The sequence below is a fragment of the Columba livia genome, chromosome 6, assembly GCF_036013475.1.
Source record: "Columba livia isolate bColLiv1 breed racing homer chromosome 6, bColLiv1.pat.W.v2, whole genome shotgun sequence".
NCBI classification, from domain to species: domain Eukaryota; kingdom Metazoa; phylum Chordata; class Aves; order Columbiformes; family Columbidae; genus Columba; species Columba livia.
Genome location: NC_088607.1, coordinates 26,550,082 through 26,577,162, shown reverse-complemented (window position 1 = coordinate 26,577,162; position 27,081 = coordinate 26,550,082). Strand labels below are relative to the sequence as shown.

At 36.5% G+C, this 27,081-nt stretch overlaps 1 protein-coding gene across 5 annotated transcripts in view; it reads left to right on the top strand.

The window, feature by feature from the left end:
• Positions 1-27,081, top strand: part of NRG3 (neuregulin 3) — a 467,171-nt gene that overhangs the window by 343,707 nt on the left and 96,383 nt on the right. For all 5 annotated transcript variants that reach the window (XM_065067648.1, XM_065067647.1, XM_065067646.1 and 2 more), the window contains one exon: positions 14,827-14,900. In XM_065067648.1, coding sequence (XP_064923720.1) covers positions 14,827-14,900 — 74 coding nt within the window. The remainder of the gene's footprint in view (positions 1-14,826; positions 14,901-27,081) is intronic.

Below are 27,081 nucleotides of genomic sequence, written 5' to 3'. Positions count from 1 at the left end.
CGCTGCTCTTGCAGCAGGATGGTGAGTAGGATTCCATTAAGTAACTGACGGAAGGTCTCCTGGAAGGGAAGCAGAATGGCTGCTGGAGCAGAGCTGCAGAGCAGAGAGCCTCTGCTTTCTTTCTCATAGAAGCTCTAGTCTCTGCTATTTATTTCCTGTGAAATAAGAATGAGTAAGATCAGAATGACCTGTTCTGCTCTTTTTGTGTGTGTGATGAGAAAAATTTGGTAGCACTGTCTAGAGGCAGTACGAGCTGTGCCGTTTTTCTTTCACCTGAATTCAGAAGAAAATTATCAGAAACACATCACTGAATTCAGTTGATTTATGATTAGGAATTCAAGAGAAGCAAATGTATTCCTCAAATTTCATCGAGACGTCTTGTCAGAGACTAGTTCTAATCTACAAAATGATCTTAAATGGGACATAATCACTTTCCTGATTATTATCCTCAGCTTCTGTTATTTAGAAAATGGAATCAAGCAAGAGTCTTGTATGTACAACCAGTATTTTTTGGCAGCAAGTGTATCAGATTAATGCTGTTTGTTGGGGTTACCGTTATTTCGCAATACTCCGATTCTCCAAGTTTTATTTTTTGTTGGGTTTGGCAGGTGACGGCAGAACATGGGTGACTTTTCATGCAACTTTCTACTTTTGGAAAGATGTATTGAGAAGAAATGCAAATTGTAGACTTGAATGTAGCAGGTCTTTTTGTGGACGCTGTTCTTTTCTTAGTCATTTTAACCCGGGAGTAAATATTGACAGAATTCTTGGGAGCTCTCTTGTCTCTAATAATGTTTCTGTTCCTGCTGCTGTTACAGAAGCTGCAGGAAAGCCAGCAAATGAAAATATCCTGGTTATACTACTGCCCACAAGTAATCATGAAATAACATGGCTTGGATTCCTGTGCGTTACCACATAGCTGATAGTGAGAATTGTGTCAGCCAGAGAGCTGCTTTGTGTGTTCGGCAAGTATTAAAATGGACATAGAACAACATAAATTTGCCTCTATTTGCTGCATATCATATTGCTGAATTAATAACTTAGGATTGTGTTGCTATTTACAGTTAATAAATTGACATTGGAAAATTTCCCTTTTGTCGCTGACAGGTCAGATACTGTCAGCAGTCAAATGGAATTTCCTGCAGTTGATACACATCCTGTACTCTGAAACATACTCCTCCAAACCCTACTAATTTACAAATACTACTACTGGCTAGTGAAACTTAATAAACCTGCATTAATAACTGGTGGACAAAAGTGCTCACATCACTAGTAGTTTTTAATGATGTGGGTTCTTTAAAGTCACAAGCAAGAAACTAATTAAGAGGTCTTCAGGTCAAGATTTCACAGTGGAACAAAGAGGGAAGTTTTTTTCCTTATTATAATAAAGTTTTGTGTATAAAAAACTTTTTTTTTTTTTTTAAGTGTTAGACATGTCTTTCAGCTTCAATTAATTTTCCTGCTTATTTAGTGTAGTAAGGGTCTTGCTATACTGCTCCTGTGGAAGTCCACCTGCAGTTCATGTGGATGATAAGGTAACTGGGTCTTTTCTTTTGGGTGGTGCTGTTCCTGCTGCAGGGTGTGCTTCTCAAATATTAACTCCTACAGAATTCTTCTTTTGCCACTGAAGTAAGGAGAGAGCAGGGTAAGCTCAGAACAGCTTTGCGCTGGAGTCTTCATTGCATATTTTGAAGCTTTAAACTGGTGGATTGCCAGCTGCAGTAGGTGCTGTAAAGCAACAAAAACTGCAATTTCCTCCTGCCTTTGGTAGGAGCTAATCTTGCTGGGTTTAGTCCATTTACCCCAAGACTTTCTGCTGACTGGTAAGCTGCTAATCCATTAGTAGGAGAGCTTTAGCGGCTAGTTTTATGCTAAATCTACATAGTGATATATATGCTATAATGTCGTTACAGTAGATATAGTTGTCTCTTCAGAAAAAAATTTCTCTATGCAAGACTTGTTACTAAATCTTTCTGTATAATGGGATAAATTTAAAGATTTGGAGTTTTTCAGTTAGAAACTTTAAATATCTCCAGAAAATGGCTTGCTTGGATTTTGACACCATTCATTTTCTGGCTTCTAAATTACACTTAATATGCTAAGGAAGAGTTATTTTGGAAAATGTTTCTCTATTTGCACTTTGCTAGGCAATTACATTGCATGTCAAATTGCTCTTATCTATAAAATGTGATGTCTGCTGATCTTATAAAATACAGTAGTAGAGGCAGGTTTATTTCCTGCCATAAAGAGAGAGGGCATCGTTTGTGTAGACCATCTGTTCATAGTTAAGGATATTTTAACTGGCACCTCCAGAGTAGCTTCAATTATTCTTTCCAAACCAGATATAAAACCAGGTATTGAACAAATACCTCATTGAATTGCTGAGGGGTTTTGAGTGTCTGGCAGCAACACACTGTCTGTAGATAAGCACTGGCTTGGTGTGGCTTTCAGCTGTTTAGGAGAGGAGTCTGACAAACGTTTTTCCATACAGTTATTATTACCAGACAAGTATCTGAGTTCCTGTGCATATTTTGAAATTTGTCTAAAAAAAAGACTTAGAATGTTTTCCCAAAATTTGAAAAACCCTTTTGAATCTACAGGGCTGGACTGGAAATCTTGCATGACTTTTTCATGATAAGTGAAGGGGTTCATTGTGCTTCTATCTTGGGCTTGAAACAGTTTCATTTTTCTGAGTATTTTTGGCTCTATTTTTGAATTGAGAAATACTCAATGAAAAAAAGAAAATTAAAAAATATTTGAAAGTCTTTGACAAAAGTCTGGGCTGTTGCTTTCATTAAATATCTGGAAGCAAAAGATTTTAATGTTGAGCTTGTAATATACATGGGGAGGAAACTGGAAAAAGAAACACATCCAGCAAACCTGTTATTCTACTTACTTGTGAGGTCGCACCTCTCTTTAGAATTGCCTCACTTATTGTTATAATTGCCATTTTTACCACATGACCACTTGAAAATGAGGTAGGTTCCTACTGAATGCCGTGATAATGTCTATAAATTTTCTATCTTTTTGTCCTTTCTGTATTGATTTTCAGACATCTTCTTTTCTTACCTAAGTCCAGTCCCTGAAAGATGCTTTAAAGAAGAGTTTTGAAGGGCTTTTGTAAAGATGGCAATCTTGGGCAGACAATGTAAAGCAAAGGTCTCATTTTCATTTGTTTTTTTTTTTTTTTTCAAGAATTGAATGTGCCCTAGCTGCATGAGGCTTTGAATATGGTATGAAATCACTTTCCATTTATTCAAAAGCTTTCTCGTACCTGATGAATGCTGTACATGATGAAAGATTACATTCATTTATCATCCTTAGTAAATCATTTATCACAGAGGAGAGGTATATTGTGGAAAAACTTAATCAAAGGTTTTTAGTTTTTCTATATGGTTAAATCTAAAACAGCAGAGAAATGATTGCTCGGGTAGTTGGTTAAACATATTATTTACTAGATGGTATTCAAAGACATTTTCTAATGTTTTTGTGGTTTACTGATGGATATTTATTGTTAAGGAGGAGGGATTTTATTAAGATGATTATTTTTTAATGGTGCAACATACACTAAGAAAGTCTTTGTTGATCTTCCTATAAAGCACCAGGGCAAATGCAGTATTATTGCATTGTGCCATGCTTGAGCCTGGTCAAAATGCTACCACAGATAAGCCAGTTTGGTATGGATATATGAGATGAACTTGCACTGAATCACTAGAATGAACACGCTGTGGCAACTTGCTCCTGGTACATGTCAGGGCTAAAATCTTCCTTCAAAAAGCAAAAGCAAACATAGGAATTGCAGTTCTGGAGTGCAGTCACTTCCAGGGTTACTTCTGAAAGGTCCTGTTAAACTTTTGCACATCTCTACTGGAGTTAATCTAGCATTTGCAGGTCTTGGAGTTAATATTAGCACTCAGGACTCAGTTTTTGCAGCATAGACTGTAAGCTTCTTGATTGCAGGACTAATATAAATTAACAAAAGCTAAACATTTAAAAAATTCTTAGATGAAAAAAGGGATTAAGCTTATTCATTTTTTGTCTTGTCAAAGATTTTTCCAGATATTGATATTTTATTTGATTTGGAGTGTTATGATTATTTTAATGATCAAAACTTATATAATGAAAAGATTGTGTTGCCTATCCAGTGCTGTCTAACCTAGACAGAGTCACAAAGTACTGTAAGCACCATTTAGATGGAATTGGAACTGCAAATGAACTTTTGAGTAAAAGGCATCACTTGTCTACCTCATAACATATGATTTTACTAGAGCACAGCTGTGAAAAATTGAGCTGACACTAAGCATGTTTTTCTAATTGGTATAAACAAGGATAAGTCTCCTGGGACCACGATTTTAAAAGTTGTAGCATAAGGTGAGCATGACCTTGTGCATGTTCTTGATTACTTTTTCCAAACTTTCTTTAATCTCAGAAGGACGTATTGCATCTTTACTCCTTTTATCTTCCTTGTCCATTGGAATATGTCGAGAGGTAAACATTTGGCAATAATTCAGAAGGGTTCTTGGATTTCTTCTACAGATAGGTGATTTTTGGTGTGTAAATCCTGGTCAGCCTTGGCTCCTCTATTTATTTTTGATTACTGTTTCTGCCTAGTTTTTGTCTGTGGTGTGTTTGTATTTTTAGCCACGTTTTTTGCAGCACATTGTTGCAGTGCTATTGGGTTTGAATTTTTCTCCAACACAATAGAGTACTGCTCTCTGCTATTGAGCTAAGAAAGGAGAGGGGAAGATTTCATTTCTGTTGGTGGCTGAACAAGTCAGATGATTGTCATGATGTCTGTTCTCTAGTCATCCCAATGTGCTTGGATTTGATAGTTCCTGAATACAGTATTACTTAAAGAGAGTTCTCCAGCTGAAAGGGAAACAAAGGACTGTAATACCAGAAATTTTGTTGTTAAAATACATGATGAAAAATGAAGTATAGAGGATAGGAGAGGAAGTCAACTCTTGAAATCACCCAATTCATCCTAGCTCAATCACAAGTAAAAGATTTTTTTTTTTTTGAAGCTACATGACAAGATTTGACATAATAGATGTACTAGCAGCCCAGAAATGGAGGCTTATGCCAGTTAGGCTCTATTCAGCACTTGAGTTAAGCATGTAGCTATTGTATCTGGATTTAAATAAATACATTGACTTTGACTGAACAAGGAGCATAAGAAGGTCTGTCTAGATACCAGTGCCTTCTATATGTGTGATTATACACTACTCACTAAGGTTTGGAACCCAACTGTGTTCTGGCTACCTGTTACTGACTTGTAACTGTCCTCTCTTCAAATTTTCACATGCTTGCTACAATAAAAGCTACATACAAAATTCAATCTTGAATCTGATTGTTGAAACTAAATTACAGCCAATTCTTAAATTGCCACTTCAAATTGTTATGTATGAGACTTGTGTGTGTGTATATATATATATACACATATAATGGGAATTATAATTTCTTAGGGAAAAATAATTTCATAAGGATTTCATTATCCTCAGTGGGTGAAGATAATTCTTATCCCATGAAAAGCCTGAAGTCTCTGTATTAGTGTGAAATGTTGATCTGCATGTGGGTATGCCACAAATAAATTTGATACCAAGTAACTATAAATAATACAATAAATATATATTTGGATACAAAACCTAACCTGACCTTCAAGTGAATACTGTAGTCTACAACCATTATTTAACAATTCCACATGGGCTATATGCATTGATTAAGTAAGTGTATGAAACTTTTTTTTTTTTTTTTTTTAAGGGAACGCTTTCAAATTTAAAAAAATGGTCTGTTGTTGAGGGGAGGGAAATGATTATTAGTTCAGGTGTTGTCATATGTCAGGGCAGCTTGAATGGCTTTACTAACAGCTCTTATTAATCTTTATTTCATTTTTTTATCTACCTTTTATGAAAGACAAAGAAGGAAAACCAGGCAGATCAGGAGAGGAATGATAATGCAGTAGTTCCTGCATAACTTCGGCTGAGGCATTTAAGACAAATCCACATAACTCCTTTTTAAATGCTAAAAGCTTCATTTGGTTCAATTGTTCCTACAGAGGATTTAGAGAATTCTTATTTTATTAAAATATCTCCATTTAGTTTCTTCAAGGCTAATGAATCCTGGAACACTGGAGTCAACAAATTAATTTAAAGTTGTATTATCTAAATCTGGGCAATGACTTGGGGTTTTATATCTGCGACCTTTAGTCTCTGATTTGCACCAAGAGCAGAGTAGTACTTCCCTATTTCAGAGAAGTGCACTGACAATTCACATCCTGAAAAATTATAAACAATGATACCAATGATAAGTGTGATTTCTAAAAAGTCTGATTCCATTTCTCTGTTGATGTTACTGTGTTTCAGCTAGCCTGGTTCTAGGACAAATGATACAGAAAAAAAGGTTTCTTACCCTTCTTTGGCTGCCTCTTCAATATAATTTCCTTTGTGGTTACTTGTTCTATTTATTTTTAACAACTGCAACTTTTTAAAAGAAAATTGACAGAAAAGTGATTTTTTTTCTTAAGGTTTATATTGTCCGTCTGTAAGATGTATACTATTTTTTCACACAGTAGTTAACCTTATTTATTTAAAAAAATAGAAGACAGATATATGTCTTAATTCAATCACATAATAGATTACAAGGTCTTAAATAAATAAAGTATGTTCAAACCCTAATGTGAATCATAGAATGTCCTGAGTTGGAAGACACCCGCAAGGATCATCAAGTCCAACTCCTGTCCCTGAATATGCCAACTGCACACATCACATTATGTGTCTGAGGGTGTTGTCCAGTCTCTTATTGAATCCTGCCAGGCTGGGGGCCGTGACTGCCTCCCTGGGAAGCTTTATTTGTACAGTAAGTTGCTTCTTTGTTGTGGGGATTGTTTTAGGAAAACAAAAATCTGAAAGAAAAAAGAAAAAAAAAAAAAAAAAAGCAATGAGGGGTGAGTGTCCTGAGTAAATGTTCTGGCCTTCCCACCTGAAGGAATTCATGTTTGTGTTCAAGAAATACTGTGTCTTTACCCAACTCTTTCTTGAGTCCCCAGTTTTGTTCTTATGCCATGTTTTCATTTTAATTTAATTTAGTTTATCTGTTTATATTGATTTTAGTTTTAGTTAGTAGGTTATATTTTGTGTATAACATCAACCATAGGGGCTAGAACTTTATGCAAGGAGTGCCTGAGAGTCTGCTGGTCACAGAGCTGCACTTATTGCTGCAGTTAAAATCCACAATGTTTTAAAGACCCACCTATCTAAACACACCTTTTAATGACTGGTTCTGTTTACACTTTTTTGCAGAAAAGGTATCATTTATTTTCTTCTTGGTGCTAAAAGCCTCTGGCTGTTTGCATTTGAGGTTACTAAGGACAGTCAAAAATTCATGTTCGCTTTTTCTGATTTCCATACTGATGTGCCTGTAAATACTGGGTAACTAGATGGTTTGGCTAGTGAAATTGCTTTGTTACAGTGGCATAAGACAGTAGAGGCTACTGAATTTTTGTGGTCATATATGACTTAAATGATTGCATTATGGGTTTTAATAAAATTACCACAATCAAGAGCTGAAGGCTGTGTTAGATAGTGAACCCTTATTAATGGATCTCACCCATGCATTTTAAAAGTCTGATCATGAAAGAGCTACGGTTTGTCATCTTTGGACAAGGAAGAAGGACAGAGCCTGGCAGTGAGAAGCATATTTTAAAAACTGATTGTCTATAATATGTTGAAGTGCAATGAGGTCGATGTGCTATACCACTCATGGAAACAATTGAGGACAAACTGCATTATTTTCATCTAGCTTTAAAGTCGGATGTTTCATTTCAAGAAGAATTTGAGCTTTATTCAATTATATATCACAGTGTGTTAGGGATTGGAAGTGACCTCAGAAGATCATCTAGTCCAATTCCCCTGCCAGAGCAGGAACGCCTAGGTGAGGTCACACAGGAACATGTCCAGGGAGGTTTTGAATGTCTCCAGAGAAGGAGACTCCACAACCTCCCTGGGCAGCCTGTTCCAGTGATCCGTCACCCTCACTGAGAAGAAGTTTTTGCTCAAATTTAAGTGGAACCTCTTGTGTTCCACCTTGATCCCATTACCCCTTGTCCTATCATTGTTTGCCACCAAGAAGAGCCTGGCTCCATCCTCATGGCACTCACCTTTTATATACTTATAGACATTAATAAGGTCCCCCCTTAGTCTCCTCTTCTCCAAACTAAAGAGACCCAGCTCCCTCAGCTTTTCCTCATAAGGGAGGTGCTCCACTCCCTTAATCATCTTTGTTGCCCTACGCTGGACCCTCTCCAGCAGTTCCCTGTCCTTCTTGAACTGAGGGGCCCAGAACTGGACACAATACTCCAGATGGGGTCTCACCAGGGCGGAGTAGAGGGGAAGGAGGACCTCTCTCGATCTACTAACCACCCCCCTTCTAATACACCCCAGGATGCTATTGGCCTTCCTGGCCACAAGGGCACAGTGCTGGCTCATGGTCATCCTGTTGTCCACCAGGACCCCCAGGTCCCTTTCCCCTACGCTGCTTTCTAATAGGTCATTCACCAGCCTATACTGGAACCTGGGGTTGTTCCTGCCTAGATGCAAGACTCTACACTTTCCCTTGTTAAATTTCATCAGGTTATTCCCCACCCAACTCTCCAGCCTGTCCAGGTCCTGCTAGATTGCAGCACAGCCTTCTGGCGTGTCAGCTGCCCCTCCTAGCTTGGTGTCATCAGCAAACTTGCTGATAGTACACTCTATTCCCTCGTCTAAATCGTTAATGAATATATTGGATAATATTGGCCCCAGTACTGACCCCTGAGGCACTCCACTATATGTCAGAGTGTTAAATAGATCAAGGGAGGAATTAATGCAGGCAATTTCCCCTGTTGCTGTGTTAGGCTTTTGTAAATGGTTTTGTCTTAGGGGCTGTCACCTCTCCTCCTGCTCTTCTTCCCATCGGTGTCCCCAGCCCCACACACTTATGATGAGTGGATCACACACAACAAAGGTCCAACACCCACAGTCACTCTCAATTAAGAAAAGCATTTTTTTTTAACAAATTGCTTGTAAATTGTTGCATGAACCTTTTATGAAACAATATTGAAAAAATCATATCAACCTGGAAAAGTCTTTCCATTGTGAAACTACAGAAACAGATTTGCAAAGAGAAAAATGTCATCTCTGCCAGCACTTCTTGATATATGCCTTGTCTCCAGAGTCCTGCAATTTCTGGAAAAATCTCCATTAGTTGATTTTTTATTAAATTACTCATTCTGGTTTGTATCTTGTTACAAACTCTGTTAGGTGTAAACAATGACCAGCTTTTTCTTTTTTCTTTTTTTCCTTTTTTTTTTTTTCACCTTCCCAATCTATTTTGAGATGAAATGGAATATATCTTTTTTTTTTTTTTCCTTTTTTATTTTTTTTCCTTCAAGAAAAATCCAAGAGCAGCCCTTCCTAGAATAGATAAGTCATGTGATTGGGGACATTCCTGCAATATAGAAGACCTGGGTTCAAGTGTTTTATGCTTTGTTTTTACACCAAATCTGAATGTGAACCTTTTACTTCCCAAGTGACTGCCTGACCAGCAAACTATTGTGTTTTGTTTTTTTTTATGAAGGGTTCATTTTCTGCCTGGCTTTGAGCATGCTATCCACTGAAAAACGCTCTCAGTTGTGATGCAGTGGTCTAATCTGTTGCATCTAGGAAGCCTGGTTTTTGCTTATGGTGGCATGCTGCATGTGTTAAATAACTGTGAGGGTCAGACAGGATGTCTTGTCATGATTACTCTTTTCTTCCCTTGTGAATAAAATGTTCACCAAATAACAATCACAATAATAAATTTCTATTTGTTCCAGTTAGGGTCATTCTAGTTACAGGCACAGATGTCTATATTTGTCTTACTTGCAGAGCAGAGAAATTATTTTTCATTGTTTATGGCATATTTCAGGCTGGATTACGGGACAACTCAATGGCATATACAGGATGACAGCTTGCTACTGTATCTTTATTGCATAACTGGCTCTCTAACCCAGGATAAAAGTGTATTGCATTCTCTGTGTGAAAATACATACTTGATCAAAATGTATGGAACATTGGAATATTTCTTTATCATGATCTCTGATTCCTCTCTTAGAGATTAAATAAGGTATGCAGTATGTACTGTTATTGGCATTTGATCCTCCATACAATAGCTGTAGTGGTGTCATGAGAAAATGATTTGTAACTGATCCAGTGAAATTATGAGATGGATCATTCTAATTAATAGTGGCTTTAAGATTATAATTTTGTAACTTTTACAAATAGGAAACATTGGTCTGGATGGGATGCACTGCAAAAATTAACTTTCATTTTTCATGGGTCCAATTAATTCCATCTTTCAAATTGGATTACTCCTGTTTATGCAGCTAGGTTTATAGAAGTTCATCTTTTGGACACTGTGCCATTAAGGCATTTCTGTTAAATGTCACAAATCACTTTTGGCCTAGAATATGCTTACTCTCCTGATGTACAGTATTAAAGCTTTGTCTTCTGGAGTAGCCTGTCACTAAGTTTCCAAATGTCATTTTCAAAATTTCCATTTCAGAGAAACTCTCATATCTTGTGGTTGCCAAATTCTGGAACTTGTGCAGAGAAACTATTTTATGCATTCTTCTTCACATGGTCAAAAGCAATGTGATCACCACAATTAGGGGAAAAAAAATAATTCTTCCCATTTTAAATGGATGAGCAGTATCATAGGGAAGGAGGAAAAAGATAGGGATTCACAGCACTATCATCATTATTGACTTTGCACTTGGCTGGTCTCACTCTCTCTCCTTCCTTCTGTTCATTACTATGCCTTGAGAATGAGAATACTTCAGTTTAATAAGGATATGGAGCACTACATGAAAGTATTTGAGGAAAATGTAAACTCTGATGGTGACTTCTTGGACATAAACTTTATATGTCCTTCCCTAACTCTTCTAATTAGGTTCTTCGTAGTATCTTCCCTTTCTCCTGCTGGCTTTAGATATATTTTATTCTTGAACTTCGTTTAGCATGCAATTTGCTGCCCCTTCACCCCATTCACTTTATTTGTTACTAGTGTGTCCCACCTGAAATCTAGGGATTTGGGGTGCTGTGTTATTCCTGCATGCAATGCAAACATCTATTTGAAATCTCCCTTGGCTCTGCAAGATTTGAATACCCAAACCACAGTTCTGAGAAATGTCCACAGAAAGTGTCAGTGGTCTCTTTGACTAGAATATACAACTATTCATACTATTTAATATTGAAAATGGGGACAAAAGGCTTGAGTAAATATACTCTGCTTACTTTTTAATACTTAAGTGAAAATATGTTCAAGTAGAAAGAGGAAAAATTTCTCAGCAAGAACGAGAAATGTGTTTCAGTGTCTGTATTTTCACACAGAGGGTGTTGTGAGTGACTGAGGGAAGTGCAATGCAAAATGTGGTTTGTCTTTGACCTTAAAAAATATTATCTAGAGAATGTACGTTATTGAAAGATGCGAAAAACACATGATAATATAATTCTAGTTGAATTCAGCGTATGTCATTTAAAGTTGTACTGTTTGCAAGCATTTTAGCTGTAGATTAGCTTTACCTGTGATTCTGTTTTCATACCATTTGATAAGAAGGATTTAAATAATTCCATTCATACAGTCTTGATGATACTTTTGGTCTAGAGCTTAGACAGATACAGTTATTTTGGTGCAAATCTGAATGCAAAATAGAGAATTCTGTTTTCATATTAACTTTGCAAGGAGGCTGTAATTTACACTATTTATAGAGCCCTTCACCATGGTCTGCACCGAAGCATGTGCCTGAGCTTGCCCATTCAGTGCAGTGCTTCAGCACAGCCGTGATTTCTGGTGCTGAATGGAGCTCAGACCATCCTTTCCACCCTTTGCTGCAGGGGATCCCGCATATAGATGAGAGCTTTCAGTTCACTGCAAGCAATACTTTCTCCTAGTTTCATTTTCTTTTTTTTTTTTCTTTTTATTTTTTTTAGGGCATACCTAATAAACATTTGCTTGTCATATAATTGTGATCATTTTTGAAATAGTTGGCTGCATCAAACCATTTCTCAAGTTTTCCTTGATTACTCACAGGATTTTTTTCAATACATCTATAAATATAAATGTGATCATTCACACCATATATGGCAATATTAAATGACCTCAGTTGGACTTCCCTGAACTTCTGTATGTGATATAACAGTGCTGTTTTAATAGGATTTTGTGTCAAGTTACTTGTTGGTTTTGTTTTGTTTTGCTTTCTTTAGAAGTATGATGCCAATTAGCAGCCTGTGTGCATGTCAGGTATTGTGGGCACGACTATCAGATCTGTCCATTTAGGCCAGGTGACAGATACTTTAGCAAAGATAGGATGCCTCAACATGATCAGGTTTTATCATATTGTAACATTGTAACTGTCAAATATATATTCTACAAGATATCAATTTCACCTAACTTAACTACAAAGGTTTGAACTTAGGTCTGATATCGGCAGGTCTGTTATTGTTAATATTTGGTGCCTAATGGATTTCATAAATCATTGTTAATGAAACTAGAAGACTTATTTTTTATCTTTGGTGAAAAAGAATACAATTTAAAAAACAATTTATGTGTCGCCATAGTAGTTGTTATCTTAGTGTAGGACTATGTTATTGCATTAAAACATTATATATTTTTTTTGATATATCAGCCACCTCTATACTAAATTTTGAAAGGAGCAAAAATAAATGCCTCTTGTGGCATGTTCATTGAAGTGTTCTAGTAAGTGAAAATGTTACTTTAGACTCAGCCAGGTCACTCAATTAGCTGATTACTATATGTTCCAGTTTCACAGTGATGGAGAAAAGCAGCACTTACATGTATGATAAAGTCAGGATAAAAATAATGGTTTGATATGGCAGCCAATACATTTTAAGAGAAGAAATCCATTCCCATCATTATCTCCAGACATCATAGCGTAGCTGTGGCAGCATGCAATTCAGTCCAGTACCAGGGATACCAAGTTTTACAAGGGAGAAATTGTAAATCGAAGTGACTCTGTGATATATTCTGTTCTAGTCCGTTCCCCAAAGTCAGGAAGAGAAAGACGTGAAAAAAAATGAAACGCATGGTCTTGTACGAGGGTGATACTTTACCAGTTACAGGGATCTCCCATAAGACTGTTTTTGAGGTCACCAACTTTACAGCATCTGCTGGTTTTGCAACTGCTAAAATGTAATACTTGTAGCATCGCTCTGCCTGCTCCTGGCTGATGGATGTTCACACATGCTCATGAGCATTCGGTACAGCTCTTCCACTCTATGACTCTCAATCTTCACACATAGCAAGAAGTTTTCATTTGTGGAATTAGGCTATGTGATGAACTCGTTTATGTCTTGCAGAGCAACAGTTTAGTGGAAAGTTTTAGGTCTCTAATGGAAAATTTTAACTGAATATTCTGTATTAAAAACAAACAAACAAACCCACAAACAAACAAAAAAAAAAAACTGAAGATTTTTTGCCTCTTGACTGATAACTTGTGACCAGTGCAATTGGATCTGAATTCAGTTTATCCCAGTCAGTCATTTTACAGATAGGTGAGTACTGGTAAGAAGCTGACCTTCAAAGTAACACTCAGTATCCATCAGGGAGAAAGGCCAAAAGGGGGGTTTGGAAATAATATCTCTATGTGCTTTTAAAAATCTTTTTCTTGCTGTGGGTTTTTACCAATTTATTTTTGTTCTGATGGGAAATGTTATAATTTACATATTTGCTCACAAATGTGCTAACTAAACCCTGAATCAATGCTGGTGAGATGCACTTCTCACTGAAGCAATTTATTAAACCAAAAGTATTTTAAAAGGCAACTTCTAGAGGACACCTGAGTAGAAACATTGTGAGGGAGCAGATGACTTCTGCTCCTGACATAATCACATCATTCAAGCTGCAGTTGTCAGTCCTAACGAAGGTTGTGATGATGATTTGAGCATATTGTTTATATGATGTGCAAGAGCTTTGGGAGATAAGGAGGCCCTGTTGCTATCATTTATAATTAAAGTGTCCATCACTTTTCTCTGAAAAACTGCTTGGCAAATAAATAATTAAAGGTCTGATTCTGATACACTTGTTGAAATGAGAGAGACTTCTGAGAACAGTCCAAATGCAGTAAATGGATTTTTTCAAAGCAAGGTTTCACGATAAATAATATCATTAGAGTCTCAGTGAAAGCCAGGGTATTTTTGTTAATGCAGGAGGGTATTCTGGTTTATGTGCTTTAAACTCTAATCCTACAGACATCTAAGACTGTCCACTTGCAAACAATGTCTGATGTTGTCTATTATGCCTAAACATGTTATCTTTTAAGCATAGTAGAAACTAGTCTTAAAATGAATGAAAGAATTTAAGAAAAGTGTTTCCTGCTTATTCAAACAGCCAAAGATAAACAAGTTGTTAATCTGATGGTTTGTACAGTACAGAAGCTTTAGAAAGCTTTGTGTTACTTAATATTTTATTATAAATATGTCTATTTTATAGAGGACTTTTCTTTGATTGTTTCACTGAATTTATATTTAAAAGAAGGTTTATGCTTAGATGACATTTCTTTTCTTAGTTTTTAAAATAATCAAAAAGTTTTGACAGAAATCTTTTGAAATACATATGATTTTAATGCTGCCATTGTGTTTCAGTAATAACCTTGCTTTCATAATAGTTGAAATAGCTGTAAATATGCAAGTCCCTCACAGTGCTGGCAGGGAGAATTTCAGTTGATTTTGCTGCCTTGAAATTAACCTTTTACTACCGCATGCGTATGTTTGTCATTTATCCCCTTTTTCTCAGGTGCAAAGAGGGCTACCAAGGAGTCCGCTGTGACCAATTTTTGCCGAAAACCGACTCAATCTTGTCAGATCCAAGTACGTCAAATGTTTTTCTTATATTTTTAATCCATGCTGGAGGCTATTCTTGCTGTGCGAGATGACCCTTTGCCTATTGTCAGAAAGCATATTACAGAGCACTGCAGTTGCGTGCAGAGAACAGTGTTGCTTTGGTGGCAGGATAAAAGCGCATCCTCCAGTCTCTGTTCGTATAAAACTGCTGCTGCTGCAGCAGGGCAGCCCGGCAGAGGAGTTGCTGCCTTATGATTTGGAGTAATACTCTCCCTGCTTAAAGCCAAAATATTCATGCTTCTCTACTTTTGACTCAAGAACAAATAAAATTACATCATCTAAAAGGAAACCAAGTATAGGCTGCAAAGTGGTTCCTTCAAAAGAACATAAATTCATATTGCCTGGGACTGCAGAGATTATAATCTCCTTGGAAATATGTGATGTCAGTTTATACAAAACTCTTTTTTTTTTTTTAATGTTTTTGTCACTTCTACAAGTGCAATTGCTCTATACTTGCAGATTGAAGTGTACTTTCAGGTAGTAATGTGGAGTCAGAGTAACTTTCTATTACACTGTTCATTATATGCCAGAGTACCATCTCCATGTATGTTCTTCTACTCCACTACTGCACTTTTTATATCCTGTTGAATAATACAACTATGTCCGAAACACTATCCAAGATTAATTTATTGGAAGAGAATCCATTTACTAATTAATGTTGTTTATCTTAAGTTTTTAAATGAAATGACATAAAACAAAGGGTCATATCTAATCTCTCGTTTTTATTCTTATACCTGGAAAGTGTAGCATGTTAAGTCTTCTGGGTTTGGGTGCTCTTTAAAATTTGATTTGTTTTGTTTGTGGTTTTTGAAGACTAATGCTTGTTCTTCTGTCTTTTTTTTTTCTGATTTCTGTTTATGTTCTTGTGCTTTTCCATGTGAAAACCTGTTGTTTTGTAGTTTGTTATGTTATACAGCTCCCATGAGAAATTGCTTTGTGTTTTGTTTAGTGTTTCCTTTTGCTTGACCTTTAATGGTGCAGAGCCTATAAGGAACTGGGAGATTTTATCTATGGCAAGTTGTATGTGCATGTGTCAACAAAAAGTTGTGTATATTTCAAGGAAAAAGATACTTTATACCCTAAAAGTGGGGGAAAGGACAATCAACAGCAGGACAGGGTGGTACCTATCTTATTTGTTTTTAACAAGGGACTCTACTTTCTCAGGAGTAGAGATGAAATTCCTAGAACTACAACACGAAGCTCAGAAAAGACTCAGTTATTAAGCTGCATCTAACAAGACCAAAAGTCCTACAGTGTTTACATACTGCAGACAATATTATTGTTTCTTTGCAGGATTGCGTTGGTTGCACAGATTTGTTTCTCTTGGGAAATACCCTGCTTGAGTTCTGACTGCATTGTTTCTGTAATATTGTTCAACCGCCTGATCTTGCTCAGTAAACCAAAATGTCCTTTTTACACCTTTTGGCTACAAAGACAGTTTTATTTCACCTTATTGAGGCTTTATTTCAAAATTTTGTTATTCAGAGTATGTAAGAGCAGGGCACCTTGGCTTGATGTTGGCATAGATCCCCTGGACACACCTTTGGCCAAAGAAGGGCCCCTCTCCCAATATAAAAAAAGAAGGTTAATGTGGGAGTTAAGTACTTTCCTAGTCTGTTTTGAAATTTAACTTACATTTGACTCTCATCCGTATTCAAAAGAGTAGAAGCTTCTGTTCAGGCACATTTCTGTGTGTTGGCATAGTGTGATATATCTCTGTGTCTGTACACGCAGATGTACATGTTCTAAGTATGCCTCACCTGAAAGGGAGATATTAAAAATTTTCTGTTGCAGCTGGACAGTGGCAACAGGAACATTTTGCTCAGGAGTTAAATCGGTATGTATTTATCTTCATTCTGAAGAGGAAAAAACAAATACCATGCTGATAATTAGCACTCAGCAGCAGGAATATTTGCTCTTTGCATAATTTGAGTAGTGTAAAAAGTATTTGACACAGTGGTCAAATGCAATATGATAATCTCTGAAGTCTCTGGTGTTACTTTGCAAAATCTTAGTTTTGTGGTTGAAAGCATGTTTGGATTAGGAAGCGAACTGCTGAAGGACACTAAGGGTTTGAATTTTGAGGCGGCTTCAGAAATAAGTGTTTTTTTTTCAAAATGCGAGGCTTAATTTCCAAAAGTTGAACACTGAGATGAGTGCTCTTGTGTCTGGACTGCACTTAGCCAGCACTGGCTGGTGTCAGTCAAGCTTTATAAGCAAGTCCAGCTCATTTGAGTTTTGTGGGATTGCTTAGCCTTCTTAGCAAATGTATTCAGAACTGATACTGATGGATCTGTAACCAGTTTTCAGCTGATCTGAAGTTTGTGTGCATGAAACAATACATTTTTAATCTTACCTTGTCTGTGATAGTGCAGGTTACATTTTGAGAACTTTCACTTGTCATTAAATAGGAAGTGAATCTGAACCACTGTCACTTGTGAAAGAGCAACACTATTGTCTTAACATTGTTAGTTATTTATGCACAAAAGAGAATTTGTTTGTTTGTTTGTTTTTGTTTGAGGGGCTTTTTTTTGTTGTTTTGGTTTGGGATTTTGTGTGTGTGAGTTTTTGTATGTTTGCTTGGGGTTTTTTGTTTGATTGGGTTTTCTTAATAGCCCTCTAAACCAAACCAAACTTGTTCAGCATGGCTATTATCTGAGGTTGCATAGTGACAAATAATGTGTTACAGCTCTGCATTATTTTTAACAGTATCAGGCCAAACCCAGCTTCTTACCTCATTTTGGGTATATGCGAGGCAGGTCTTGACTTTACATCACAGATATGAATACAAATTATGTAATACTTAATACAGATTAATGTATGTTAAGTCATGTACATGTAATTTAATTAAACTAAATGGTTAAGATATTTAAGATTCTGTTTTCAGGAAACCTGTTGAAACTGCCTTATGGTGTTTCAGAGTTCCTGAATTGGCATCCATGGCTTCTTGCAGTCAGATCTGCCTCGTGCTACCTTCCTTCAGCTAAAAGTTAGAATCAAATTCATAAGAAAACATATGTAGGACACACACAGAGCAATGTCAAAGCACTCTAAACACAGGCCCTTTTATTGGACCTTCAAGCATCGTAGTTGTTAACAGCTTCCACTTCCCTTAATTTCTCCATTCTTAACCAGGTTTTCTGGATATAAATGAAAGAAGTTTAAAAAAAAAAAATAAATAAAAATGAAAAGGCACAAAACAAACCAACTCAAAGATAAGTAGTTTGAGAAGTTGTTTATTGATCTTGGAATATGGGAGAAACCTGCCTAAACCATGGGAGCCACGAGGAACTTACCAAAATTAATAACATCACCAAGAAGGGAAAAGGCTGCATGACAATGCAACCTGTGATTACAGTCACTGTTAAGCAGAGGGAATCTGTTGGCCCTGCTAACACTCGGCTGTGCAAGTCCCTGAACTCTCTCACAGTCACAGTCCCCTTCATCTGTGGAGGAAATATTAACACTAATAGAATAAAGAGAAAAGAAATAGCAGTTGCATGCTGGAAGGTAAGGATAGGAGTATATTTGAAACACCGCTTCAGCTTTCTCCATCTAGGTCAATTTCTCTATAATTGCTCTTTGTAGCAATGATAGAACACTTACATTTTCAACATTATAAATACAGCTTTAATATAACTTTATGTACAAGTCATTTTTCAGGCCTGTGTAGCCCTGTGTGTATCTACAAGATTGAGAACTTATATATAACATAAATCATAAGAATGTACTCATGTACTATCCTTTCTAGTGTTCTGGAGTAGACATGCCTGGCCCAAAGAGTCTTGAAAGGTAAGTTGTATGCAGGCTGTGGATATGTCTTTTGGCCAGTTTTTACACTGAGGCAAAGCATAATCTTTGAACCTTTGACTTTTTTTGTGCAGATGTTGCAAAGTGCTGAACAAGGCATTGAGAATGGTTTTGTCACATTACCCCTTTTTCACCAAATTGTTGAAATCCGCCTTCAACTATTTTGTTCTTAACTTAGTATTGAAAGCTACTTTCCTACACAAAAAGTGTATTTCAGTTTTAGGGTGTACAGTATTAATTTTATATTTTTCATATTAACAATCAAACCGTCCCATTTGACCTCAGAAGCTTAAGTGAAGAGGAATACTCTTTCAAATATTGGGAATGTTATCCCTTCCTTTTTCAAAACAAATGCATTATTTTCTAAAAGTTGAAAAATACGGTGGAAAGCTTATAGGTCATTAGGCCATGCTCCTGCTGTTGCAGTCAGCCCCATCACGTAATTCCTTCTGTAAGCCAATCAGACTTCATCTGTAAACCACTTACAATCAGCATGAACTAGCCACTAGAAATAAGTTTTGTTTATCACCCTGCTCTGAGGGTTTCAAGTCTTTTCAGCTTCCACACACAAAAATTATGCACAGCCAAATAATATAATTTCCAATTATATTCTTTGTTAAAATGCATACTTCGAGTCTTGGTTGATATATTTTTCTGTCAGTTTGCACCATGTTACCCTTTCGGTCTGTTAAGCTATTTTTTTGCAAATGTTAAAGTCTTATTACTTAGACCTAGCTACAGCTTGTGGTCTTACAATACTTAAACCTGTGACAGCACAGCACACATCGTGTTTCTTTTGGAATCTCATCAAAGAGAAACCTGCAAGTGCCATGTCTGGAATCTACAGTTACTTGTTCTTAGATCACCTCTTTATTTAGCAAAGGATCAAAATCCCTCTCCAGGAAGACTGGGGCTGTATATAAATAAAACAACTCCAGATAGTTTAAAAATGAAAAAAAGTTTTTCTAGAAATGTATTCAAAGCCTTAAGACCCACACTTCACCTCCTCCTCCAAAACTGTCCATTTTTGTATTTGTGAGATCATAGGATAATTTAGGTTGAAAAGAAGTCCTGGACTTCTCTAAAGAACCTGGGAAGTTCAGCCTCCTGCTTTCAGCACATCTGGCTTTAAAGTTTTTGCTAATTGCACTGGACACCACAAAGGTAGTTTGTAAGGGGATTGTTATTAAATAGAGGAAGAAGCACATCACATATGTGAAATATCTATAGAATAGATTTTCAAATAATTTTAATAAATAAAATCATTGGAACTGTTGAGAGTCTTACTGAATGATTGAGAACCTGGATAGTTTTTTTTGTCAACTTCACTTAACCTATCTGAATTTGTAAGCATTCCTCTTGAATTAGTTTTTTCTTCTTTTTCTGATTTCTAGAAGGCATAGGAGAAAATAAGATTTTGCTGTTGGAAAGACTTAGAATGTTGTATGTAGGTAGGGGCAGATATGAGTGGAAGAGAATTTAGGGAAAACAGGACTGACTAGCTAGCCAGAGGTGGGCATCTAAGTTTTGTGGAGGGCAAGTCCTTTTAAAACAGATTTAACATGGAGCTTTGTTAACCTAAGAGCCTTTGAAATCTGGATCTAAATCTGAAAGTTGTGGCTTAACTTTGTCTCAAAAATAAAAATTTTTTAAACCCTTCTGCGGTAATTATGCCATCTGTTTAAGGCTATTTTGTATTCAAAACAAGCACATGGAGGGGAGTGGCTGTGGACCAAGTTTCTTTTGTAGAAATTGTCCTATCAACCTAATTTTAGAGAGGAACTCTAAATCAACTGTGTGTGCACAGAATAGAAATTATTATGGTTGCTCTATGATATTAAGCTTTTACAAAAATTACATAATCAAAATGTGATATTTTATTGCCTTTAAAATTAAATTTTAAGAGCTGTGTGGTAACAATGGTCAAGTGATGTCCATGAAAATGACGAGTCAGTATAAGATCTGTTAGCATTCATCAAGTGAGTATGACATTTCTATTAACTACAGTTTCTTTATAAGGATATATAAACAGAGTTCCTCCAGTTGAAGTGCATCACAAATCAACCTAGTGTTGATGCATTAAAGATTGAAAAGAAGAAAGGGATGGATTGCCTTAATAGATAAAAGAGAAAACACCATTACTTCAGAAGTTATAATTATTTTATCTATAGATGAGAAAAGATGCATCACATGAGAGACGGGCTGGGGAATATGAAACCTCAGCAAGGTAAAATAAGAAAGGATATTCTTGGGGGAATGGGAGACGTTTTCCTTCCTCTGGTCAAGTGTGGGTAGAGACCTCAGGATACAGACTATAGAAGACATGTTTTCAAATTTCAGCTGTACTGAAGCTGTAAAACTTTACTTTGTGTGAATAATATGGATCTTGATTTGTTTTGAGGTTTTATTTTGTTTATTCTTTGAAATAGCAGCTTAGACTTTAAGGAATGAAATGCTCAAAATCAGAAGTGCAACATTAACAAGGCATTAGTAAAACGGTTTGCCAGTGATAAATGGAAGCATGAATGTGTTCATTGTCAAAACATATTGAAGAGTTAAAGCCCTAGAGAGATTAAGTGAAATCACAAATTTGCTAGTAAGGTAGTATATAAAAATAATCACACTGAAAATCACTATTAGTTTTGATAATATAATTGTTTCTTACAGTCTTAAAACCAAAATTTAACTGCATAGGAAACAATTGGAAGTCATATTTGTTTCTGTAGGTAAGCTCTAACAGTGACTTGTACAGAATGTGCTGTATAGATGTTATTCAGCGATGAACTTATTTTCTACTGGGACTGCAGAACAGGTTTTAAAAAATCACAAGTATCAGTGATCTTCATGCTTCTAATGTAGAGGGGGGGGAGTAATTTAAAGTAAATCTAGGATTATAAATTTGTCTCGCTCTTCTCAAGTAAAAACAACAGCAACAAAAAATCCACTAGTGTGAAAGCTGTTTCCAAACAGCATTAAATTGAATTCCTGTCATTACTTTTGTGTGAAATAACAGAGCTGCTTTTTTTTTTTTTTTTTTTTTTTTTCCTCTCTGCTTTTACTGAATTCCCAGTCTCCAGTCTTTTTGGAAACAAACAGCAATGAGTTTGCACAGCACCCTCACTCACCTCCCCACTAGCCCCTACCTCCCCCAACTTCTTTCCGGAAAGATTGAGGAGGGGTTTACAATTGAAATAATATTTTGATTTTAAATTAATTGTCATGACTTACCAAATCCATATTTATAGTACTAGCTAAAATAATGTTTAAATAAAAAGTAATGTATTGGCATCTGGCTACTCAACATTGTTTATTTTCCAAATTTTTCATTTAAAATGTTGAAGTATGGTCATAGGTGGTCTTCTGTAATTCAGCTGTGAAGGCTGCATCACTGTAGGAATTCATGGAGAGAAACTGAAATCAGGTAGATTGTTGACAGGGGGGAGAGAAAAAATATCAACAACAACAAGAACAAAAACCCACACACTTCAAAACCACTTGTTTCCTTCTTCTTTAAAAAATTGCCTATATGTGGCTCTCAGTATAAATCCCAAGGAAGAGAGAGAATAGAGATGTCTAGCAATGCCAATCTCAGTCAACAAAAAGTTTAATCAATTTATCTTCCTGTAGGTCATAGGTGTGAGAAATCAGGAAGAAAATCAGAGCTACTCCATACAGAGGAATTTGAAGGCTGCCTCTGCAAACTTCCATTCATCTATGTAATTTGGGACTTCCATATAGTTAAAGAATTTCTAGGTCTTTGTGTAAGGACTTTTGCACGTGTGTTTTGAAGAAATCTACCACATGATGACAGAAACACTTGACTATGGCTTGTTATGCAAGAGTCCCAGCAGATGGTTGGGAACGGAGGTTAATGTCTCACCTAAGGGAGGGAGCGGGAATCCCGCTCTGCCAAGGGCAAGCCCGTTCTGCCACCAGTGCCGGGTTCCTCCCGTGCCTGGCTGAGAGGTGGTGCAGCTCTGCTGCTGAAAAACCACCTTCCCAAGTGATGAGCTTCTGAAACATCAGCTTCTCCTATTCGCTTCTCTTATAGAGACATTATGATTTCCTACATCTGCTGTTGGCCATCCTGTGTTTGGAAAACCAGAAGTATAAACATAGCTTGAAGTACATATTCTGTGACACTCTGGAAGCATCTAATTTAGCCTGTTGGTCTGAGTAACTAACTTTTCTGACTTGCATACTCTTCATACCGACGATATGCTACTGTTGCTGTTGATCTCCCACTGTCTTTCAGAAAGACTTCTGATTGTGCCAGGATGGACAAGACTCAGTCAATCATTTGACTTGTCAGGTCACATTTGCAGGCCTTCTAAGAGGAAAATTCAGCAGTGCAGCAGCCATAGTTCTTCATGCAAAGATGGGTTATCACAAGATGACATGTAGGAAAATCGCACAAAATGTGGTAGTGATTTAGCTGAAAAGCATTTGTTTTGTCAGGTTCTGTCTTTGAAAATTAGCTACTCGGTTATCCAAATAGTATTTTACTTTTAACAATACCATTTCACTTTCTCTCAGTGTTTTAGTCACATGTTTGACGTTATATGCCTCAGGACTGGTTAGGATGGTATGGCATAGGTTTCATAAAGATGTAATATCCTGTGACAGGAGCTAGTAAGAACATATGGAGAAAAAGATGGATTTCTCTTATTGGCAACTAATCTTATACCTTTGAATGTACCTGTCTGTATTAAATCTAGGTCAGAACTTGGTGTTTTGCCTTCTCCAGTCAGTCGTTCTGTGTGTGCAGGTAAATCATGAAGTTGTGGGACGCCTGATATTCTGATCTGTCATGTCCATGGTATGGTTATATGACTCTCATAAAGAGCAAGAAGACACTTTCTGCACTGATTCTTACCGATACAAAGCTCGAGATCAGTCCAACACACACTAACTATATTGAAAGTAGAAACATTAAGGGGCTCACACACGAGAGCTAAAGTTTCCTCCAAGAGGATTTCTGCTGAGTGTCCTGATTGTCTTCCCTAAATTAATACATTGTAAGAGCCTCCGTGATCTTAACTGGTCTTTACTTTGCATGAAGTCCGTACTCCACTACAAGGATGCTTATTAAGGCAATTGTTGTTGTTAGACATTTCACTTCACATGGAGCTTCTACCAGTGTCGATTCAGCTCATTTGAACAATCTCTGCTTATCAAGGAAAACCTGGAATAAGTGTATCATTCAATATTAATGTAGGAAGTATTCTTTGTTGTTGTGAAGACCAGATGCTTTGGAGATGCATATACCCAACTTCCTAGGATAATAGCAATCTTAATGAAAATGTTAGGTGTTAGCATTACTGTGAGTTTGATTACCACATCAAGGTAGTTATTTTCTTCTAAGAAGAGAGAGAGTTCTGAGACTCCTGAATGTATTTTTCAGGTACATTTCTCAGGACTTCTGTAACAATCATATTTGGCAACAAGGAACAGCCATTTCTGGTTAAAATTTTACTGTGCAAACCCATCCATTTATGAAACTAATATTTTCTGAATCAAAAAGATCCAGTGGTAAAATCTTGGACCTGCTGAAACTGGTGAACGTCTTTTTTAATGAATCCTTCAAGGTTACACTCTCCTATTGTGACTTTTATTCCATGTATGACTACTATTTTGCTAGAGATTTTTGTATTGACCATTGGGGTGTTCAAATTGCCAACCATAAGGATTTGTATTCATTTTCTTCAGTGATAAATTTGATCATGGAAATGGATTCTTAAAAGAAACAAGATCAATGTTGTCCCAGGAGCAAACCAAAGAACACATTGTAACAGGCAGTTCTTGATAAGATTGTTTATATTGGGAGGACTTGATTCACTTCCAACCTTTTCAGAAAGCATCCTGCTCTGAGGGCTCTTGTGTCTTGCTCTCACTGCAAGTACCAGCTTGCTGTAGAGAAAAAGTCCAGTTGTTTGCTGCTATCATCAGTTACAGGTTAAGAAAGGGCCTTGGAAACAGAAAGTTTCTTTTGTTACTTCTGTACACAGCCTGTGTAACAGGTTTGACAGTGTCTCTGAAGGGTTGTATGAAGAAAACAGTATGAAATTGCCGAATGACCAAATAGAATAGTCAACCTCTGTCTGCCATTGCCCATTTGATTTTTGCAAGTAGTTCTGCTCTTTGATCTTTTTTCCATCTTCCCCAACCATTTTAGCATCTCAGCTGGGTTATCATCATCAAAAGGAAAAGATTTTGAGTGTACTACATAGTCTGTTGTTTAAGATACCAGTTCTCTCTTTCTTGACCTGCTTGCTTTAATTTCCTGCTCTCTCTAGTTGGTTCTGGTTGGTTGGTTTGTTTTTTTTGTGGATTTTTTCGTTTGGTTGGTTTTTGTTTGTGGTTTGGTTTTTTGTTTGTTTGTTCAGTTTTTGTCTATTTTCTGTTCTATTCAGACATATCTATTTTATTTCCTTCCCCATTTGAGGGACTTTTCCTCTTCAAGATCTGTATTACATTTCTGTTAGTGACTTTTTACTCTCTGCTAATCTTTGCTACCGCTCAATATTTGCTACATGCTTGTTCTGTGATTTCTTCTCACATGGCCACTGCATGTGGCCTTCACTCCTGCTCTAAAACCAAGGTTTGACTCCTGACTCTGCTTGACATGTTTCCTGTCTTCCCAAAGAATGCCTACATCATAAATTGATACTGTCTGATCTGTCTCATCTAGGCTTTCTTTTCTTATACATAATTTTTACTTTTGCCACAGGATGGAATAAAAAAAATATAATTTGCTGTTTAATTTAGTATTTAAAATGTTCTTTATATGCTTACAGTGAACAGATGTCTACATTCCATTTTCTTTCCAAAGGAGTTGGCTCTAATTATCTCTGAAGATACAGAAAGGGGTTAATACTTAATGCTTATCAGGAGAAAATATCCACTGTGTGGGCTGTTTGTGAAATTTACCCTGGTTTGGTGGTGGTTTTTTTGTGGTGTGTTTATCAGGTTTTGGGTTTTGGTTGTTGTTGGTGTGTTGTTGTTGTGTGTGTTTGGTTGTTTATGAAACTGACTTTTTCTTGAAAAAAAAGTTGCATTTTCAGCCCTGAAGGTTTTTATGTGCCTCACCAGATCTTTTATTGGGAAAGCCTTTTCCGATTCAATAGAAAACTGTTCAGATATGATACAGGAAGAGGTCCCAGATCAGTAAAGAATGCAATATTTGTCCACAACTGGTGAAACACAGGTTCAAGTCTGTGTTTTGCTTGACCTGATTTTCCTGTTTTCCAGATGAATGCCTAGGTCACACCACAGAAAAGTGTGGGTTGGTGTCTTTTCTTCTTTATTTTCTGGAAGAGAAAGACTAAGTGTTTTCTGCTATTTTTCAGCTAGCTCTAGTGATGAACTAGTAGACTTGAAAACTCTGGTATAGTAAACCATGTATTTTTACATTATTGACCTACCCTAGAGAAAGCATGAGACAAAATTTTGCCTTAATGCTCTTCTATATTATAGAATGTGCTGGAGTTTACAAAATGTATAATATTGACTTAGGTCTTGATTCTGCAAAAAATTATACTGATGCATATTGTTTCTTTTGATTATTCTTTTGATTAGGTTTTGTTAAGCATTCAGTAAATATTCAAAGGCTTAAATCCCTTGAAATCCTTAAAATGCTATCTTTACACTTTTAGAGAAAAGATAACTTGTTTCAGAGGAAAGTTGTGAAACTTGGTTTAGTCATATATGTAGATATCTGAACAACTTCAAGTAAAAATGCTACTTAGCAATGCAGTACTACTATTCTCAGAAAATTATTATTCATTTTCTAGGTGTTGGAAACGTGGTGACTATAGAAATAAGTCAGATAAACTGATTCAATCTTGTATGATAGTAGTGAATGTCTTAATCCACTGGAAAATGGGAATATTTCCCTATTTATGTATTTAAGGCAAAACCAGTCAATATAAATTCATAACTTCTTTTGGAAGCTAGAACAGACTATTTTTGAATTTTACAAATTACAGATCGAAGATCATGTCCAGTTCTGTAATATTGTTATAAATTTTGCTGCAGCATTTAAAAACAGATGTCAAGGTAAATTAGTTTTTAGTTTAGGTTATGTCTATGTTACTGCAAGTTCTGTTGTAGATTTGCATCTGTTCTGTGATAACTGCCTGCTCCTGTAATAAAAGCAAGCTGGTGCCCTGCAGTTGCATGAAGGCAAGACTCCCACCATGACTTTATGACGTGGCTACACTCAGTAATTTGTTTGGTTTGGCAAATAACAAAGTCCTCATAGCTTGGTGATGGAAGGAATTAACTGAAGCTACTCTGAATCAGGTACCACATGGAGCAAGGACAGCTGGCTGAATGG